The 22,037-nt window shown below is 37.5% G+C and overlaps 1 protein-coding gene across 2 annotated transcripts; it reads right to left on the reverse strand.

Annotated features, from left to right (window-relative positions):
* Nucleotides 1–4,355: 4,355 nt before the first annotated feature.
* On the reverse strand, nucleotides 4,356–21,322 carry LOC121317150 (stathmin-4-like). 2 transcript variants are annotated; one of them, XM_041252790.1, is made up of 6 exons: nucleotides 21,230–21,319; nucleotides 17,336–17,410; nucleotides 9,270–9,365; nucleotides 8,634–8,839; nucleotides 5,897–6,088; nucleotides 4,356–4,667 (listed from the first exon to the last, which is right to left on the reverse strand). In XM_041252790.1, exons 2-6 carry the CDS (start codon nucleotides 17,346–17,348, stop codon nucleotides 4,608–4,610), a joined length of 567 nt encoding a protein of 188 aa, XP_041108724.1. In that variant the 5' UTR covers nucleotides 17,349–17,410; nucleotides 21,230–21,319; the 3' UTR covers nucleotides 4,356–4,607. The 2 variants fall into 2 exon arrangements, with proteins under 2 accessions (XP_041108724.1, XP_041108725.1); XM_041252791.1 differs by lacking the exon at nucleotides 17,336–17,410 and having other exon boundaries at nucleotides 21,230–21,322.
* Nucleotides 21,323–22,037: the final 715 nt, after the last annotated feature.

Genomic DNA, 22,037 nt, shown 5'->3' on the forward strand with positions numbered 1-22,037 from the left:
CTTCCACAGCATGTTCATCCCGTCGCTGACCCTTCTATCCATCCCAGCAGTACGCCTGATACTCTGAGGGATCACCAGAGCCTCCCTCCTGTATCTCCTTCCGGACTTCCTTTAACCACCTATATCCTCAATAGCCAGGATGTTTCAATCTATTTGACATTGTCATGGAAACAATGTGCCTAATGGCTGCCTTTGGATTTTTGAGAATTTCAGAATTCACAGTCCAAGGTCAATTCATCCAAATATCAAAGATATATTCCCCTCTCTGCCCTTTCTCCTCTCTAATTGCTCCAAAAGCATCGTTATCACACACTGGTTCTCTTCCCACCTCTCGCCCTCATCATCTGAACAAGTCTTTCTCCCCTACTCTACTCCACTGTAGTGTGCAGGGTATCTTTGTATTTCAACTAGTTTTAAATTGTAATAATTGAATACCTTGTTTTGAATTCAAATCATGTAGAACCCGACCTTTATCGAAATAATCAGACTAGACAACGTTTCTAGTGAATACAAAGTAACAGTTTTATTAGAAATAAAACTAAAGGAAAAATTAAAGGTACCACAACTAAATAGGAAAGACAGGCAAGACAGAAGAGGAGGAGGGTGGCGCTATACATAAGAAACAGTCTTGAAGCCCAGGTGTTAAACCTGGACAAAGAAAACAAAGCCGAATCAGTATGGTTCAGAATAACAGACAAAAATTCAAAGGGCATAATAATAATAATAGGAGCATGCTATAGACCGCCAGATTCAGACGGTGAGCAAAATAATCTGTTATACAATGACATTAGAAATGCGTGTAGCAAAGGAGAAGCCATACTAATAAAATGGGAAAACTAGGTGGGGAGCAGGACGGATGAAATTGAAATGGTGGAAATGACAAATGACTGTTTCCTAACACAATTTGTCAAGGCACCGACTAGAGGGGAGGCATGGCCTGATTTAGTCTTTTCAAATAACGAAGACAGAATAACTAAAACAGAAGTCAGAGAACCACTAGCAAACCAGACCACACCATGGTCTCATTTGAAGTGCTTTTTAAAACCCCAAAAGTAATTACTAAAGCTAAGGTTTACAGTTTTAGAAAAGCAAACTATGAAGGTATGAAACAGAGACTAACAAAAGTAGATTGGAGTAAATTAGAGAAAACATCCACAAAAAAAGGATGGCTGTTCCTCAAAAATTTAGTACTAGAGGCACAAGACAATTACATTCCTAAAGTAGACAAATCTAAATGTAAAACTAAATTGCCAAAATTTAGCAAATTACAGCAAAAAAAGGCACTTTACAGAGCATTAAAAAAGGACCAAAAAGAAAGTACACAGAAAGAGTACACGGAACTGCAAATGCAAGTCAAAAAGGAAGTTAGAAAGGCCAAGAGAGAAATAGAAATTAACATTGCTAAGGGAGCTAAAACCAATTCCAAAATATTTTTCCAATATTAAGCAGCAAGAGAACATTCAAAGAGGAGGTTAAATGTCTAAGAGATACAAATGGCAAAAGCGTAGATGAAGAAAAAAAATAGCAAATATATTAAATGATTACTTTTCACAAGTTTTTACAAAGGAGGATATGGACAACATGCCCCAAATGTCATCCAGTTTTAAATAACTTTAGCATAACCGAGGCAGAAGTGTTAAAGGGACTAGGAGCTCTTAAAATAAACAAATCCCCTGGGCCGGATGAGATCCTCCCAATAGTACTCAAAGAAATGAAAGAAGTTATTTACAAACCGCTAATCAAGATCATGCAACAGTCTCTTGACACAGGGGTGGTACTGACAGACTGGAAAATTGCAAACGTAATACCGATCACAAAAAGGGAAACAGACTGAACCAGGTAACTACAGATCAGTAAGCCTGACTTCTATTATATGCAAACTTATGAAAACTATAATAAGATCCAAAATGGAAAATTACCTATATGGTAAGAGGGTGCTGGGAGACAGTCAACATGGTTTTAGGAAAGGGAGATCGTGTCTAACTAACTTGCTTGATTTTTTTTAAGGATGCAAATTTGGTAATGGATAATTGCAAAGCATATGACATGGTTTATTTAGATTTCCAGAAAGCTTTTGACAAAGTCCCACACAAAAAAATTAATTCTCAAACTGAACGCAGTAGGGATTTAAGGAAACACATGTACATGGATTAGGTTGGTTAACATGTAGAAAACAGAAAGTACTGATTAGAGGAGAAACCTCAGAATGGAGTGTGGTAACCAGTGGAGTACCACAGGGATCAGTATTAGGTCCTCTGCTATTCCTAATCTATATTAATGACTTCGATTCTGGTACAGTAAGAGAATGGTTCCGAAGCAGCCCCTTGTTCACTATTGGTCCGCTATTCCGCCCCTTGTCGGCTGGACTTATAACAGGAACTGGTTCCTGTCTATGGTGTCAAAGACCCAGAACTATCTGGGTTGCAGAGTCGAAAGAGTCATTCAGCGATCGAGAAGATAAGCCATGTGTCCAGTATTTAGTTTACGACTCTTTTTAAAAGCATTCTTGGTCAGTGTGTGACCAGAAACCAAGAAGACACAGAGAATGGTTCAAGAACCCACTTCTGTATATTTCAATTCTGTTGCTTTCATACACAGAATGATATTATGACCCAATCTGATGCTACACCACACTCCTTCAGGATTGGAGCAGCCAGAACCCGTATCAGTCATTATCTGATCAAGACCATGGGTCGTTGGTCCTCTTCAGCAGTCAATTCCTACATCCGATTACTGCCATCCAATATTACTGAAGGTCACCAGTCTATGAGTCTATATCCAGGCTACTAGAGGTTTGCCCCTAATAGAAGTGTTTTTTCCTCTCTGCCGACACATAGCTTGTTCCACTAACCATCTATTTTTATTTATTTTGTTTGTCATTGTTTGTCTTTGTTGTCATTGTCTCTTTTTGTTTTTATGTTATATATTGGTGCAGGTTCTTAGTGTGATCAGAGGGGACCACCGGCCACACTATTCTTTTGCAGCTCATTAGCTATATACGTTGCCTCAAGCAAGAAGGCTGTCTTACTTCCTCTTTTACCCTCCTTACCCTCTTAATCTTAATGTTTGAGTCACATAACTAACAATTATTTGTGTTCTTTCAGATTCTTTCTTCCTTACGTCAAGGCTTCGTATGAGCCGTTCCGTCCTCTGAGGGTCAACCCCAGTCGCTAACTGGGACCCAGTCATGAGGCCGAGCCTACAGCGACTCTCAGAGAAGGAAGAGGACTCTGTCTTTTCTGTGGCCTGGAGGTCATTAGGCTAGCCTCAACTCCATAGGGAAGGCTCTCTCTCTCTCGTTCTAGAGGCCGAGCCCCAAATCCCAAGTTGCAAAACACTTCCTTCCTCTCACGCCTCATGAATTTAAAGTAATTATTTCCCAGAATGAATGCATTATGCTTTAAAGTATATACAGCCAGTGTTTGGCTTTGAGAATAGTATATGCTGAATTTCAACTGAAAGTAGTTTCCACTGTTTTAGTTTTCAATTCTCATATTCCCCATTGCAACATGTATAAAAGAGTGACATTTTTCAGATTAAGAGTAAGTTTTATTGAAATTTGGTATCTGATTTTATAATTTTTTCTCCTGTTCACCGCATTTCCTCTTTCCATAACTACAGTAGGAACTATGTAAGAGCACAGATGTCATGTATCCCTTATTGATCCATGCTGAGCACAGAGAAAATTAGATTTTTGTTTGAAGAACATAAGAAAGTTTACAAATGAGAGGAGGTCATTCGGCCCATCTTGCTCGTTTGGTTGTTAGTAGCTTATTGATCCCAGAATCTCATCAAGCAGCTTCTTGAGGGATCCCAGGGTGTCAGCTTCAATAACATTGTGTTCAAGAGAGTAAAAAAAAGTGACCAAGCCTGTCAGACCCATGGAGAAAACTGAAATAAATGATCCTAGATACATGGTGGTGAGAGATGTCATAACTTTGCGAACATATGAATTGATTATCTTAGAATTACTTTTTACATATTCCTTAAATGTCAATTTTTTTTTAATCATTAGTAAGAGCTGTATTGCTGCAAATGTACTGTACCAAAGTGATACACTGTTTCAGGGGAGAGGTTAATCATTGTAAGAGTTGAGTTGAGCTTGGACTGCCCCAAAAATGCAATTTAAACTTTAATGCAGTTAAAGGTTCAATTGGGAAGCATTGTTGTCAATGTTCCTTGGAAACTCAGGAAAAACAAGTCTGCAAATAAGCAATACCTTGTAGCTCAGCATACATAAATCCCTATGTTGCCAATTTTACATATTTGAAGTGACTATGAAGCATAGAAAAGTTTAGTCAAGATCATTTAAAATAAAAGGGTTAACCATGACACCAGAAAAGTACTCAAAGAACTTTTTAAAACAAGTGACTTGTTTTAATAACTGGACCGGACCAATCAGTGTTTTATATTCTTTTTACAATTCCAGCCTTGAAGCCGTTTGGACAAATGAGTTGGTACACCTTGTTTTGCGAAACAGACAAACACTGCATTTTTTTTTCATATGGACTTAAAAGCTTTCCTTTTTTCAAATCTTCATCACATAAAAAATATGGGGTTCTCTTTTTATTCTTAACTAGCAAAATGAGTCCCATGTTTTCTTCCGTCTATCGAGAAGCTTCGTCTTTCAGCTCCTTATTTTTTCTCACCTCTTCTGCATGCTTGTCCTGAAATAAAAGAAAATAAAACTTTTCTTTATTCAGATTTGACTATTAGAAACTTTGACATTCTCTTTGTAGCCCAATTACAACATTGACCACCAGATTGTGCATAGCACAGTGTAAGAATACTATAAATTTTGACTTCAGACCCAGAGCATAAAGCTGAATCAACAGCACCTAATCCTGATAGCTACTTTTTGAAGCTTTTCCATCTATAACTGGTCCAATTGATTGGTTTGCATTTGGAGGCAGGGTTATTTTTTACTTTTGTCCTGGAAAAAAGCTACTGATTTGGAGGGAGTTGTTAACTTATATTATATTAACTTGAAAACTTTGATTTGGAAAACTTTATAAAAAACATACAATACTTTTACAGTATTAATAATAGCAAGACTATTGAATATGGAGTTTAATGGGGGATTTGCAGGCTTAATTTAGTAAAAAGTGAAATTTTAATAATTATTAAAATATGTATAAATTCATAATATTATGTAATATTGTATTGTAGCCTCAGGGAGAATTCAAATAATTTATGGTATGATGCACTGTTATTAAAGGTTGGAAGGGTCCAGAGGAGGAGTTATCTGGTGAACAGGTTTAAAAGGAGGACTAGAGGAGCAGTTAGTGGTTGGCAGTTGTTCAGACCTTTGCTGGTGCCCTGATATATTGTGGTATATGGAAATAATACTCTTGCTAATAGGATTTAATTTGTTGTTTTTTGTGGGAAATGCTGTAAATAGTTGCTTTTCGTACTTCTATCACTGGAGCACTTGTGGACTTTTAAAGAAAATCTTTTTGCTATTGCATACTTGTGTGCTGAGTGCTTCCTCCCTATACACAGACCTCATTGGATTCCTCACATATTGATGCATGTTTTGTTAAAATAGCAAGTAAAACTTTACAAGTTTAAGCAAATGAGCACAGAATACCCCAAAGTGTCTGATGTTAATCGGTCATTTTCTCTTGAGTTTTTTTTTTTTTTTTTTTTTAAAGGAACACCTCTTACAAAGCTTTCGAAATCGAAAATGTTTCAAGTTAATCAAAGATTAATCAGTGGTTTCTTTCAACAGTCAAAAGTAAAAAATAACCCTGCCCCCAAATGCAAACCAATCAGATTGGAGATGTGCTATTCGTTTGCAGGGCAGATCTGCCCCCAGAACAAAATTCATCGCAAATAACTGAACTGAGCGAAGCTCCTTGTCTTTTGTGAACACTGCATTCCAAAAAATGTGTACCTTCTCCTGTAGGCGTCCCAACATGGCTGCCAGCAGGGCCTCTCGGTTCTCCTTGTTGGTCTCCATTTTCTGTTCCAGCTTCTCTTTGGCCATTTTGCTGAAGTTGTTGCTCTCCTCAATGGCCTTCTGGATCACCTCTCGCTCATGTTCTCTCTTCTCTGCCAGGTGCTTCAGAAGCTCTGCCTCTTGGAACTATGTAATGTATGAAAACATTAAAAAATGCCATATTAGACTTTTTTGACCGAAATAAGTTCAAATTTTGGGGGAGTGAACTGGATTTGAGGGCAACCTGGATTCAGGGTTTTTTAGTTAGGGGACCAACTTCTTCTGGCGTGCTTGAACAAGTGCTACTGCACAGTAATGTATTTACTCATGATGCATACTATAAGAAGTGTTTCATTTGAAAAGGCTTACAGCAATTAAATGAAAGAAACTATACTGACTAAACTAAAGAAAGGAGGACAAAACTGACTGAAATACTGTTAACACCAGAAGCCCCGCGGCAGTCATTTTGGTGGTTTTTGGTTTTAAAATGTAATTTTCTCCAGTTGTGTAACTACATATGGGGCGTCACATTCATGTACCTTTCTGTCCATATGTATTAAATATTCTCACAAAGCATGAAACACGGGAGTGCAGAAATAAAGGGGATATATTACATTATACCTAAAAGCCCCCGGAGCAGTCACAATGATGGCCACACAGAAAACAATTGTATTTTGATTATACAGAACGGTATTCTACTTTATTATTTTTATTTACCAGTCCGCAATGTGTTTAGCTGTAATTAGATTAGTCTCTATTCTCTGCCTGAGTGAATGACTGACAGTCTATTGTTTTTCAATCAGCCTTTTCAAAGGCTGGCACCTGCTTGCCAGCTGTACTGTTTTAGTCAGTCAATTAGCATCGGGACTAGTGAAAATAAATACCAGAGAGTTACCATGGAGTTTTACAACGCAAGAAAATATGGAGTTGATGTTTTGGATCAGATGGAATGGAAGTATTCCATGAAAGCTGGCTCCTGACGGTGGTCTTTTCAGGTGTTTTACAATGTATTGGACCTAGCAGCCATCAACTCCTGGGTACTTTACAAAGAATGCACGGAGAAGAATTTACCAAGGAGAGAATATATTTTACAGTTAGTACAACAACTTCGCAAGATGCATTTGGAACAGAGGGAGACTGCCAAGCATGTACCCACAGCTGAAACTGGTAACCCCACTGAGTGAGAGCCGCAAGAGACATCAATGCCAGGTTGGCATGTGCAATAAAAATAAAACTTCGGGCAGCTGCGCCCTGTGCAGAAAGGTGGCATGGAGAAGCTCATTATCTGTATATATTGTGAACAGCCTTAGACTCAAGGTAAAGGAATTCCATTTTGTTAAAATATAAAGAACAATAAATTAGACTTTTTTTAATTTCTTGTGCTGTGCGCTTCTGTAAAATGTTTTCTTCTAAATTTGTATATCTACGTTGTTCAGTTGCTTTTACTCATGTGTTAATAAACAAATTGCTGTTGAAAAGTAAAAATGTATTGCTATCATTTCAGTTTTATAAACATATATGTTGTAAACTGATGTCTGTTCAGATGTTTATTTATTTATTTCTTGTTTTGATTTGTAAAATAAATGTTCATATGTATATAATATGCTTCGGTTTTTTAGATGTTACGTACTCAATAAAAAAAACAAAAAAAAACTAATTACACTGACTGTTTCTCCTTTCGTTGTAGTATTTACAGTGTTTTGAATACGCCATCAGAAAGACTGCTGTGGTGTCTCTAGGTATGAGTATATCTCCGGTGTTAAAGGTAATTTACCCTTTTCCAGCTATCATAAACTGCAAGGACTGCCGATCAATACTGCATTACCATACTGTGCATATTTTCTTTTCCCATTTGTAATATATTTGTGACTTATTCTGATGCTTTAGTGTACAGTTATATAGCTTTCCATGCTGACACCTAGAAATTAAAAGTGAATTTAACTGTTAATAATTATTGTGTTTTTTCATTTAGAGTTAAATTAGACTTGTTTCTTTTTTAGTTTAAACTCTGCATAGTATGAGTTTATATGCACTCTTTTAATCATGTTTTTCATTTTAGCAATTTAGTAGGCTACTTGCATCTGTTCTTCAGTTTATTTAGTGTCAGTGTAACAACCTTTTTTTCAGTGTGTCTCTTTGGATCATTAAAAAGGCAAACTATGGAGGAGTGAAACAGAGAAAACAGAAGTAGATTGGACTAGAGGAAACATCCACAGAGAGAGGATGGCTATTTTAAAAAAAAAATGTAGCGTAGGAGCCACAAAACAAACATCCCAAAAGCAGACAAATTAAAATCTAAAACAAAATCTCCAAAATGGTTTAATAGATCAATTTAAAAAAAATTAAAAAAATTATAAAACTATTCAGAGGCACTTTAAAGAACAATGTACACAGAAGAGTACTTGAAACTGCAAGTGCAAGTCAAAAAGGCCAAGGGAGAGATAGAAATGAACATTGTCAAGGGTGCTAAAACTAATTCCAAAAAGTATTTCCAATATTATAACAGCGAAAAGACATTTAAGGAGGAAGGAAAAAGTCTAAGAGAAAGTTAAAGACTAGGAGCGCTTAAAATAAACAAATCGCTTTATTCTTTGACTGTGTTTAGGCAGATATTTGTATTGTTTTCTCCTACACATATATTGTAAAGTGTAACCAGGAATTGTATTCTACAAAGGCCCTTCTTCTTCATTACCTTCCTTCTCTCCTCCGCCGCTTCCAGTTTCTTCTGGATCTCCTCCAGGGAGGGATCTCGTCTCTGGGGGAGTGAGGCGTTAAACTCAGGGATCCCATCAAAGGAGGGGGGTTTCAGAATCACCTCAAAGGCCTGTCCAGAGGCACGCTTGTTCAACTCAATAACCTCCACATCTTTGATCACACACCAGCTTAGGTCTACCGCATCTGAAGTGACAGTGAATTAGGGGTATTATGGGAAGTTGCTCTGCCAAGAAAAAAACCTTTATGCATTTTAAAGTAGATACATAGATAGTAAAGTTAACATAGTACAATTAATTCTTCGTTAATATTATACGTAAACTGGTATTATATATATATATATATATATAATATATATAATATATATATATATATATATATATATATATATATATATATATATATAGTAGGCGCGAGGTCGAGCTCCAGCTCACTGGGACTTAAATACAATGAAATACCATGACTTCCATGAAACAATATGCTTTCTCTGACAAATTCTGGCAAATAAATAGCCCAATATATATATTTATCAGTCCTGCTTCATATATTATTATTACTTAAATAACTATATGAGTAGGTTCATATAGTCATGTTTATCATATAAACAAACTTTTACCTTGGACTTTGTAAGTAGGCTTATCCCGTGGCTCAGTAAGTAGACAGGAGCAAAAAAGAGAAACGAGGGGGAGCTCCTTCATCTTCTCTTTGTAAGCTGTACACAAAACAAGCCATTGTGTTTATTAAACAAACCAATGATGACTGAAATAACTCTAGCTTGCCGTGAAGCATTTATTAAACAATTTCCACACTTCATGCATTAATTTATTCCTGCCTCTGTCATATTTTTAGAATGCTGCTAGCTGTTTCAAGTGATGGCTGGAATCGTGTAATCAATAAATAAATAAATAAATACATAATAACAAGTATAACAGTACACCCCCTGTCACAAAATAAGAAATAAGAGCTATCAGTATGATAAAAAAAGTTGATGACTCATTTTTTGTTTTAACCCAACCCCCCCCCCCCCCCCCCCAATACAAAACTAAATGAAATAGTTGTATAGCCAATAAACACCACAAAACACTGGAAAAACACTGGAAATGGCTACTCAATTCACGTTGACTTCACCCCTTTCCTATTTACAAAAAAAACCTACTACTACTACGACTACTACAAAAAAAAGCCACAATAAGCAAACACAATAGGGCCAGTTTTTTTTTACAAATAATTAAGCCAAATTCAGATGCTGTCAATACATTCTCTTCAGCTGTAAATTTACTATATCTAACTGTCAGCATCAGTCAGCATGTAGATCAGCATTCAAAATCAATACTTGAACACATGAATACATTTAATCAATATCAAGTCAGCAAGCTGAAACTGACATGGATTAATAAGGACCTCCCTTTCTGTCTCTTAATAGTTACCCTCACCTTTAAAGCCCAAATACAAAAATACAAGATTTATGGGTGGATTCAATAACAATACAAATAATAACTTACTGCTATTCAATTAGTTATCCATGCATACTTTTGTTGACATTCATGTGGTTTCCATGGAAGTTTTTATTTTTACTTGATACATTTGCACAAGAAAAATGTCTCGTGTAAAATGTTTTTTTGGGTTTCCGTTCGCTCAGTTTATTTTACTCGAGTAAACCGGGCTTTTCACCCGATGCCATGCAAATGAATGGGAAAGATGGGGGTTGATAGGTAAATTAGATATGCATAAAGTACTTGTGCTGTTTTTGAAGATTACTAGTGAAATTTTGTGAAAATGTGGTTTCCATGTGCAAAGAACTGGTACACGAGCAAATCTAAGCTGCTGTAATAAAGCAAAATACCTTATGTCTGGTTGGTTAATAATGTGTTTTACTGCTCTTTCCCAAATAGTTTTTCAAATGTCTTAGTAGTGAATACTGTTTCAACTAATTTATCTTATGACTCATTAATTAAAAATAAACTCGGATGTACAAAATAAAACTGCCCAACAGGTATTGCAGATCATGGCTGAAAACTGGCGGAGATGTGTATATATATATATATATATATATATATATATATATATATATATATATATATATATATATATATATATATATATACACACACACACAGTGCCTTGCAAAAGTATTCAGACCCCTGACCAATTCTCTCATATTACCAAATTACAAATGGTACATTGAAATTTTGTTCTGTTTGATATTTTATGTTTAAACACTGAAACTCAGAATCAATATTGTAAGGTAAGAGAGCATTCTACAGAAGTTAGAGATAAAGTAATACAAATGCATAGATTAGGGAAAGGGTACAAAATAATATCCAAGTGATTGGATATCCCAGTGAGCACAGTTGGATCAATAATCAGAAAGTAGAAGCTGCATCACACCACCCCAAGCATTGCCAAAACTCAAAGTGCTATGTGTGGCGCAAAACTAACACTGCCCATGATTCAAGACACACCATCCCTACAGTGAAGTATGATGGTGGCAGCATCATGTTGTGGGGATGCTTCTCATCAGCAGAGACTGGGCATCTTGTTACAACTGAAGGAAAATACTGCATGAGAATCTGCTTCAGTCCACTAAAAAACTGAAGTTTTGGAGGAAATTCACCTTTCAGTAGGACAATGATCCCAAGCACAAGGCCAAAGCAACATTGGAGTGGCTCAAGAACAAAAAGGTGAATGTCCTACAGTGGCCCAGTCAAAGCCCTGATCTCAATCCCATTGAGAATCTGTGGCACTATTTGAAAATTGCGGTCCACAAGCGTCGTCCAACCAACCTGAACAACCTGGAGCAAATCTGCCAAGAAGAATGGGCCAAAATCACTCTAACACTGTGTGCAAAGCTGGTACATACTTACCCCAAAAGACTAAAAGCTGTTATTGCAGCAAAAGGTGGCTCTACCAAATATTAATGTATGGGGGTTGAATACTTATGCAAGCAAGATATTTCAGTTTTTTATTTTTCTTAAAAATATTTCCCAACAATAAACCAATGTCAACTTACAATAATTGATTTTGAGTTTAAGTGTTTTAAAATAAAATATCGAACAGAACAAAATTTCAATGTACCATTTGTAATTCAGTAATATGAGAGAATTGGTCAGGGGTCTGAATACTTTTGCAAGGCACTGTGTGTGTGTGTGTGTGTGTGTGTGTGTGTGTGTGTGTGTATATATATATATATATATATATATATATATATATATATATATATATATATATATATATATATACAGCTCTGGAAAAAATTAAGAGACCACTGCAAATGTCTACATGTATGGAAGCCATTCCATTCCAGTGTCTGTTGAATTCCAATACAGGTACACCTCATTCTACTGAATGAGGTACTGATTAGGGGATCACCTGAACCAAATCTTATTTAACGAGGAAAAGTATAAAAACCACTCCTGTGGTCATCACTATCCTCTTGCAATAGGACCAGCTGGATGGCAAAACAGTGCTAGTAGTACCTCAAAAGTAACTGGAATAAAAAAATAACTATTGACCATGCCCAAAGAGTTGAAAAGGAAAGTTTTGTGTGAGGAAAAGAAGGGTTCAATTCTGGCTTTACTGGCAGAGGGATACAGTGAGAGTCGGGTTGCTTCCATCCTTAAATTTCAAAGACGGCGGTTCATAAGAACAAGGTCAAGCAGCACACATTGGGGACAACAAAGCTACAGACCGGCAGAGGGCGAGAACGACTCTCCACTGACCGGGATGACCGCCAACTCATTCGAATGTCACTCAGCAACCACAGGATGACATCAAGTGACCTACAAAAAGAATGGCAAACGACAGCTGGGATGAAGTGCACAGCGACGACGGTTCGAAACAGGCTCCTAGGGGCAGGGCTGAAGTCGTGCAAAGCTAGAAAAAAGCCCTTACCAATGAGAAGCAAAGAAGAGCCAGGCTGAGGTTTGCAAAAGACCATAAGGATTGGATCGTAGAGGACTGGAGTAAGGTCATCTTCTCTGATGAGTCCAATTTTCAGCTTTGTCCAACACCTGGTCGTCTAATGGTTAGACGGAGACCTGGAGAGGCCTACAAGCCACAGTGTCTCGCACCCACTGTGAAATGTGGTGGAGGATCAGTGATGATCTGGGGGTGCTTCAGCAATGCTGGAATCGGGCAGATTTGTCTTTGTGAAGGGCGCATGAATCAAGCCAAGTACAAGGTTGTCCTGGAAGAAAACTTGCTTCCTTCTGCTCTGAACAATGTTCCCCAACTCTGAGGATTGTTTTTTTCCAGCAGGACAATACTCCATGCCACACAGCCAGGTCAATCAAGGTGTGGATGGAGGACCACCAGATCAAGACCCTGTCATGGCCAGCCCAATCTCCAGACCTGAACCCCATTGAAAACCTCTGGAATGTGATCAAGAGGAAGATGGATGGTCATAAGCCATCAAACAAAGCTGAGCTGCTTGAATTTTTGCGCCAGGAGTGGCATAAAAGTGACCCAACATCAATGTGAAAGACTGGTGGAGAGCATGCCAAGACGCATGAAAGCTGTGATTGAAAATCAGGGTTATTCCACCAAATATTGATTTCTGAACTCTTCCTAAGTTAAAATATTAGTATTGTGTTGTTTAAAAATGAATATGAACTTATTTTCTTTGCATTATTCGAGGTCTGACAACACTACATCTTTTTTGTTATTTTGACCAGTTGTCATTTTCTGCAAATAAATGCTCTAAATGACAATATTTTTATTTGGAATTTGGGAGAAATGTTGTCAGTAGTTTATAAAATAAAACAAAAATGTTCATTTTACCCAAACACATACCTATAAATAGTAAAACCAGAGAAACTGATAATTTTGCAGTGGTCTCTTAATTTTTTCCAGAGCTGTATGTATATATATATATATATATATATATATATATATATATATATATATATATATATATATATACATACAGCTCTGGAAAAAATTAAGAGACCACTGCAAAATTATTATATATATATATATATATATATATATATATATATATATATATATATATATCCCCTTTTCATTCATATAATATATATATATATATATATATATATATATATATATATATATATATCCTTTTCATTCAGGCAATACAGAATATAGGTGATCAGGTGATGCTATGTATACTACTCTGGCTTAGAAACCCTACCCATCCGGACAGCTGACAGCTACCGAGGAAGCATTCAACATCACAATACGGGTAGTGGGCACTTGAAAGAGAGGTGGCAGATACTGATGAAGCAGACTGAAGTGCATTAATTAATTCCCTAAATTGCCACTGCCTGCTGTATCCTGCACAAATTCTTGTCAACAACAAAATGAGGTGTTCAGGAATCAGTAGCTGCCTGTGAGACAGAAGGGGAAGGTTACAGCCTCACCAGAAATAAAAGAACACTGCCTTTCAAAAGAAACGCAACCCACGTTAGAGTAGGGGTGTTTATGCAAATTACAACCAGCAACTCTCAGAAAACAAGCCCAATTCCACTTATTATAAGTGGGCTTGGCAACTGTGAAGCTTACCTCAGCTGCCAGTTTCAATTGGACAGCAGCGATCTGAAGAGGCTCGTGCTGTCAGAAATTATTTTGTTGGATTTACTGTTATATTAAATCAGTGGTCCTTAAAGTAATTTGGGCACAGGCATAAATTGATCTTCTTGGCTGTTTGCCAAATCCGGGCACACTGACTATTGCATAGGTTCTTATCTTACCAGTGCCTTCTCGTGACATATACAATGTGTGAATGTGTGTACATATATATATATATATATATATGAGAGAGAGATTGAATGGGGTTATTCTTGGCTCACTCTAATAAGGCCAAGTCTCAGGTAGTAACTGTGCATGTGTGCTTATTCTTTAAATAATTTACCTAAAATACGCAATGCTAATATTTTTTTAAATAGCATTTTTACACAGATAACCGTGAATAAACTAAAATAAAAAAGTATAGACAGCGTCTCGCTTTGTTTCAATTTGACAAATTTGTCAACACTACTCTGTTTTAAAGATCGCTCATCTCCAGTACAATTATTCAGAGAAAGTGGATTCATAACGAAATATACTTTGGTTACATTTAAGCAGCTCACTTGCTCTTCGTGTCTAACTTTAGCGTAGTTTTTACAGCAAAGGTATTATCAAACAACTGCTTTAATATTATAATAAGGGCATAATGCAGTTCATGGTAAGTGGTTTTAATCAGAACTGTAAACCCACAAGAGACAGTCACAAGACGGTCCAGACACAGGGAAAAAAAAAAACCTATAATAAAAAAAGCCGCCCGCATTATCATTAAGGTGAACTACACCACTGCAACCATAAAATCGCCCTTCAGCCACCACTTTCTGCCATCTTAGAATCCACAGCAATAACTGACCTGCTCCCTTGCAATATTTATAGTTAAGGATAAACATGCTCATTAACATTTACACGTGAAATACGGACTTCCAACAAAACTGGGTTAAACCTGTGTTATTTCGTCATTTACACGAGTAAATGAGATTTACCCTATCCCTCTCTTTGGCCGTTTTTTTCAGACAGAAATTTGATTTACACTAGTAATTCTCCCAAACGTGCACACGCATCTCCATTTCACATGTAAATTGAACCACATGGAAACCCCATGATTAAATGTAAAGCCTTTCAAAGAATGTTATCCGCTGCACCATGTCACCGAAACATTTCACATGTGTTCCGGGTTCTTCATTTAAAAACTGAATCATAATATATTTTATGAGTTTCAGAGGCTTTACCAGGTGGTGTGAAAATGTTCAATGTAATGTTAGTTTCAGATCAGCTGCATTAACACTGCCTGAGTGGGTGTGGTTAAGCAAGGAGCTTGGATGTTGATCATGTATTACCACCTGGTCTATCATCACAATTCTCCAATAAGGACCTAAATTATGGGGCTCAAATTTGCATTTAGTGAATCAAAAAGACTTATACTGACCTAGTCTTAAAAGTCTTTCTGACTGACTATTATACATGATCCTCCCAGTCCTTATTAGAGAATTGTGAGCAAAAGGTGGTTTGTAAAATAACATTGTTCACCTGTGGCTAAAGTCAGTATACTGTAAATTAAATTAAACATAATGATATTATGTAATGAAATTACTGCCACATGTTGTACAATTAAAATTTCATGATGTTTCATTTCGATTCAGTTCAAAACAAATATCTAAATAATGCATGATCAACATCGATAATGGGTAATTGCAAAGCATATGACATGGTTTATTTAAATTTCCAGAAAGCTTGACAAAGTCCTGCATAAAAGATTCATTCTCAAACTGAACGCAGTAGGGATTCAAGGAAACACATGTAGATGGATTAGGGAGTGGTTAACATGTAGAAAACAGAAAGTACTGATTAGAGGAGAAACCTCAGAATGGAGTGTGGTAACCAGTGGAGTACCACATAGATCAGTATTAGGTCCTCTGCTATTCCTAATCTATATTAATGATTTAGATTCGGGTATAGTAAGCAAACTTGTTAAATTCGCAGACAACACAAAAATAGGAGGAGTGGCAAACACTGTTGCAGTAGCAAAGGTCATTCAAGATGATCTAGACAAGATTCAGAACTGGGCAGACACATGGCAAATTACATTTAATAGAGAAAAGTGTAAGGTACTGCATGCAGGAATTAAAAATGTGCATTATAAACATCATATGGGAGATGCTGAAATTGGAGGAGTCTATGAAAAAGACCTAGGAGTTTTTGTTGTCTTCATCTAGACAATGTGGGGAAGCTATAAAAAAGGCCAACAAGATGCTTGCATACGTTGTGAAAAGTGTTGAATTTAAATCAAGAGAAGTAATGTTAAAACTGTACAATGCATTAGTAAGACCTCATCTTGAATATTGTGTTCAGTTCTGGTCACCTCGCTACAAAAAGGATATTGCTGCTCTAGAAAGAGTGCAAAGAAGAGCGACCAGAATCATTCTGGGTTTAAAAGGCATGTCATATGCAGACAGGTTAAAAGAATAGAATCTATTCAGTCTAGAACAAAGAAGACTACGGGGTGACCTTTCAAGCATTCAAAATTCTAAAAGGTATTGACAATGTTGACCCAAGGGACTTTTTCGACCTGAAAAAAGAAACAAGGACCAGGGGTCACAAATAAAGATTAGACAAAGGGGCATTCAGAACAGAAAATAGGAGGCATTTTTTTACACAGAGAATCATGAGGGTCTGGAATCAACTCCCCAGTAATGTTGTTGAAGCTGACACCCTGGGATCCTTCAAGAAGCTGCTTGATGAAATTCTGGGATCGATAAGCTACTAACAATCAAATGAGCAAGATGGGCTGAATGGCCTCCTCTCGTTTGTAAACTTTCTTAAGTTCTTATGTTCTTAACAGACATCCAGGTTCACATCCAGTGAGGGACAGTTATTTACAGATAATTATTACATCTCAATAAAGCAACAGAACTGTGAATCACTGATAATGATTACAAGCACAATACAAGAAACTCATATACATCGAATGCTTTAATTATGTATCCTTTTCATATTTTAAAATTAATTGACCGAGGTTGTGTTTATGTGTTCTAAATAGATGGGGATGCTTGGTTATGTGGTTAATGTCATGTGCTCAGTGGGTCACACAGATAGACAGTGACAGACCTGCGCTGAATTTAGTCATATACCCAATGCCTTGAAACTAATAACTCTACATACCTGCAAGAATCATTATGCTTCACAAGATTTCAATGTCAGTCGAAAAAAAAAAACTGTAAGGTATCCTCTTTGAATCTACAGAAGAGAAAATAAATATTAGGCTCATGGTACTGGTCTAATTTCATGGATGATGGAAATACCACAAGGGAAATTTGATGTAACACTAGATTTACATGATTATCAAGATCACTAATAACATGATCACTAGACTTAGCCACCATGGAAGGAATTCATGCATTTTTCCAAAATTTCTTATGTCCTAACTAGTCTAAAAATACGGGCTTCTTCAACAAATATAAGATTATCTTAGCAACTAGGTCTAATGATTCTTGATCTACAAATAACATGAAGCTGTGATGTGCTGTCCTCTATTTACCGTAACCCTGGTTCCCTGAAATAGAAATATCAACCATTATGAATTGGGAAATGACCCTTGTGTCACATGACCTGAGCACATATTTAAAAAGCTGCCTGATAGGCCCAGTGTGACCACGTGTCTGTTGTATTCTGGAACAAGACGTTATTTCACACAGCAACCTTCGCCATATGATTCCATATGGCAATGAAGGCGAGCTAGTGACCTCACAAATTTAATGGTTGGCATTTCTTTTTCAGGGATCCAGGGTTACGGTAAGTAACGTAACATTCCCTTTCAGTTTCAAAATGTCAACCATTATAAGTTGGGAAATATATCCCCAAGGTGTCACAGTGAGCCAAAGCAGCCACAAGCCTTGCCCTGGTGCGAGCCTAACTGGAAAGCTGCTGCGCAAGAGGGCAGCAGCTTTCAATGTTAATGGGCATACAATGCTCAATGTCCAGGGCGTACAATGCTTCCATCTGGAGCAAGTGGGCACTGATGCTGGGCTGTCCCATGAAGACTGCAACTCCTCCACAAAATCCAGGAGGACCGGGAGGGGCTTACAGTAGTCGACACGAGGTTTCAAAAATTGATCGGTAGACCTGGGTTTCCTCAATCCAAGGGATCTGGACCAGAGCAGCAGCGCTGCTCACAAGGGCTGCTAACTCATCCGCCAGTGGACCGCTAGGAGCCATATATGTCTCAGACAGGGAGCCCTCTAAACAGGAGTTGTCCTCCGTTCCCCCTTCGAATTTGCTTCCTCAATGGAGGCGGCCAGGGACACCATATCGTCCTGCTCCTCCTCAATAAGCTGAGACTGCGGGACAGCAGGGACCAGTGCTGGAGCTGAGGGGGTCTCCAGTACCCCAAAAGCCAGAGTGGGTGCAGGGGGAGCTGTCAAATTGACAAGATGCTCCAACAACTACTGCCGATTTGCAACCATGCTTGCTAGCTGCGTCATTTGTGCCAGTAAGGCTGAAATATCTGCATTGGGCAAGTGCCTGCGTTTCTTCGCTTTTTTGGTTTTGTGCTCTGGAGAGTGAGACACAGACCGAGCACTGTGGCTCAGAGACAGCTCATGCGAGGGGCTCCTCGAGAGTGTCAGCAAAGGCCACGGAGAGTCAGAGGAGGTGGAAAGACCTTCAGCATGGTCTGCCCTCTTAGCCCTCTTTTGAAAACCAGCACACACAGCAAAAATTATGGCCGTCCTCTGGGGGGAGGCTGGCCCCACATCTCACACAATCATGGAACAACATTGTACGGATGGATAAAAATGCAGGGTGCGCTGCATGGGAATGCTATGCACCTGTACCGAGCACTGATACTATACATGGGAGTGCTAAGTAAGTACTGAAGTGCACATGGGGATGCACAGGAGTGCTATGCATGGGAGTGTTATGTGTACCGAGGCTATGCACTGAGGTGCTATGTACCAGGTAAATCCAGATGAATGCACGGGGCACAGAGGGTGCATGTACAGCAGTACAATGCACAGGGGTGCTGAGTGTACCTGGGCTATGCACGGGAGTGCTATGCACCAGGTAATGCACGGGGCAAGGAGTACCAATGGATGTGCAGGGTACTATGCACAAGCGCGCTATGTACCACTGAAAAATGCTATGCATGAAGTGCTATGTACTGGGTTAATGTGCTAAGCTGCCGAACCAGAGCTACGAGGCGTGGCACACTAAAACATCTGTAGCCAGTTTGACAGGAACAGTATTTATTTATTCATTTATTTATTTATTTATTTTGAAACGCCAAAAACAACAAAACAACTTGGTTTGGCACAATGCGCGAATGCGGACCAGAAACCAAGACACAAAACAATTTGTGGAGGACAAAATCCAAAATGGATGAGGTTGGAAGCAGCAGCCACCACTTCTCAGCCACCAAAAGCACACAGCCATGGGATTTAGACTAAAAAAATAACTACAGTCGCACAGGGGCAAGCCAGCTTCCAAGGAGGACTAGCAAGTGAAGACACGTCTGCTCAGGTTGCAGTGAGGAATCAAATGGCAAAGGTTGCTGTGTGACATAGCGTCTTGTTCCAGAATGCAACAGACACGTGGTCACACCAGGCCTATCACGCAGCTTTTTATGTGCTCAAGACATGTGACACAAGGGGTAATTTCCCAACTCTGAGACTGAAAGGGAACAACATTCTTCATCGACTACACCCCACCATAAAGTATAGGTGCAATCATGATCTCTTTTAAAAGCTTTGTAGAATTAATACAAATGCTTCACCGCTTCCCAACCCCATTGTGAGAGAGAACATCTAAGCTGTGTTGTACAAATCCAAACCATGGCTGTGCTTTAAGTAAGGATTAATTAAATGTGCATCTCTGTTGTTGGCACAGTAATGGAGGTGGCTTTTGAACCATTTATAGTGGACTGCAGTGTAGAAGGTTATAATCTCTAGCATTTTGTATAACAAGGTACAAACTAGGGGATGTAAAAATAGATCTGTTACTTTTGACGTGTCCCTGTGTTAATCACTGATCTTATTTTTTAAGGCTGATATTCACAGACATAATAATGGAAGATTTTCAGAATGGAAATTGTGTTTAATACAGGATGACATCATTCACATCGAAATTGTTTGCTGTTAGGTTACATCACATGACTTATCACTGCTGCACTAAATAACAAATAGAAGATAATATTACAAGATTTATTTTGAAATGAGAGGATCTCTTTACTTCTGTTCATCTCCAAATACCAACTTTATTGATAGCAAAGAAGGTGCCAGAAGCTTTTAAAATGTCGATGCCCTCTTATCAAAGACATTAATACTTTTGTGAGTTAGTGCTTCCTGCTTTTATTAATAATGAATACTTTTTTGCCTCTGCATTCTTTTTCTTTACTGGCCAATTAAATTAATAGGACATTGTACATGTATTTGTGCAATAGGCAATATGCACTGTGCAAAGCAGTAAACATAAAAAGATAATATACAACAAATAAAGGTAAGTTTAATACAACAAAAATAAGATTGCTTAAACACATTTATTAGCTTCAAAGTTACTAAACATTAAAATATTCAATATTAATAATTCCAGTTGGTGGTATTATTGTTAAAGCAAAAATAGAATGGTATGCAGAAACAACCAATATGTGTCAACAGTACAGTTATTAAAATGTGGTTTCCAGGAATGCATATAGTGTTTTCAAGATCTATGAATCCACAATATCTATCTATACATGTATATTGGGTATGGTTTAATAAATGTATGAAAATGTGCAGTATCCTGCTGATACATACATTTATTTATATGGTATGTATGTATAAGTAATATAGTGCATTTATTAATGCACAATTAACATTTTATAGTAAAAATTAATCAACTCCAATGCATTTAAATTTTTATTTATTTTTAAATTACATTTTAAAGGTTTCAGTAAAATGTAATGATTATACCACCAAGGCTACACAGAAGAAATAACCAGTTGAAAAAAATGACTTTTATGACTCAAATAAAATAGCACAAAAGTAAGTTATCTTTTATATTTTTCTTTCTGATCAGACTTACCCCCCACCAGTGTGTGTCTACAGTGGTTGTGCTCACAGCCTCTCTCGTTCTCTGTGACTGCTCGAATAGACAGCTCCCACCCTCAGCCTCAGCACAACACCAGCATCAAACCATGACATCACCTTCCAGCTCTCTCATTGGATGGTGGATATCCTCTCCAGACAGACCATCATCATTAGGATTCTAAAAAAAAAAAACGGCTTGGCAATTTAAAGGGGTTAGATCTAGCACTAGGACATTTGAATTTATTGGGGTGGGGATGGGAACAGGGATTTTGTAAATGGGGTATAGTCAATTGATTTGAATAGTGATGGGTCTGGTAATAAAATTAAAAGCAATAGTATAGCAAATTGTAAATAAATATAAATAAATAAATAAATAAATAAAAACATTATTTAAAATAATAATTAACTCATAGTTGCACAATTTTGATGCATGTTCACGTGAACCGGAGAACATAAGCATATCTGGGACAAAATACTCTAATTTCACTCCCACCTCCCTGAAATTGGTCTCAATATGTATTGGTAACTAAAATATCAATATAGTGGAACCAGAATTTCAAAAAAAATAATTCTATTTTTATATTACTTTATAAGAGTTGTGTCCAGCTATCCATCAACAATAGTGGGAAAACAGTAGGATCCCAGTATATTTACATATTGCAATGCATGGTTCTAGAACAAAGCAGCAATAAGAAAGACAGGATCGAAATTACAAAAGAGCAGTGAAAAGTTAAACACGAGCAGACCACTACCACCACTGTGTTTTTTTCTTACAATGCATTTATACAAATGCTTGGTAAGTA

This window comes from Polyodon spathula, chromosome 6, assembly GCF_017654505.1.
Source record: "Polyodon spathula isolate WHYD16114869_AA chromosome 6, ASM1765450v1, whole genome shotgun sequence".
NCBI classification, from domain to species: Eukaryota; Metazoa; Chordata; class Actinopteri; order Acipenseriformes; family Polyodontidae; genus Polyodon; species Polyodon spathula.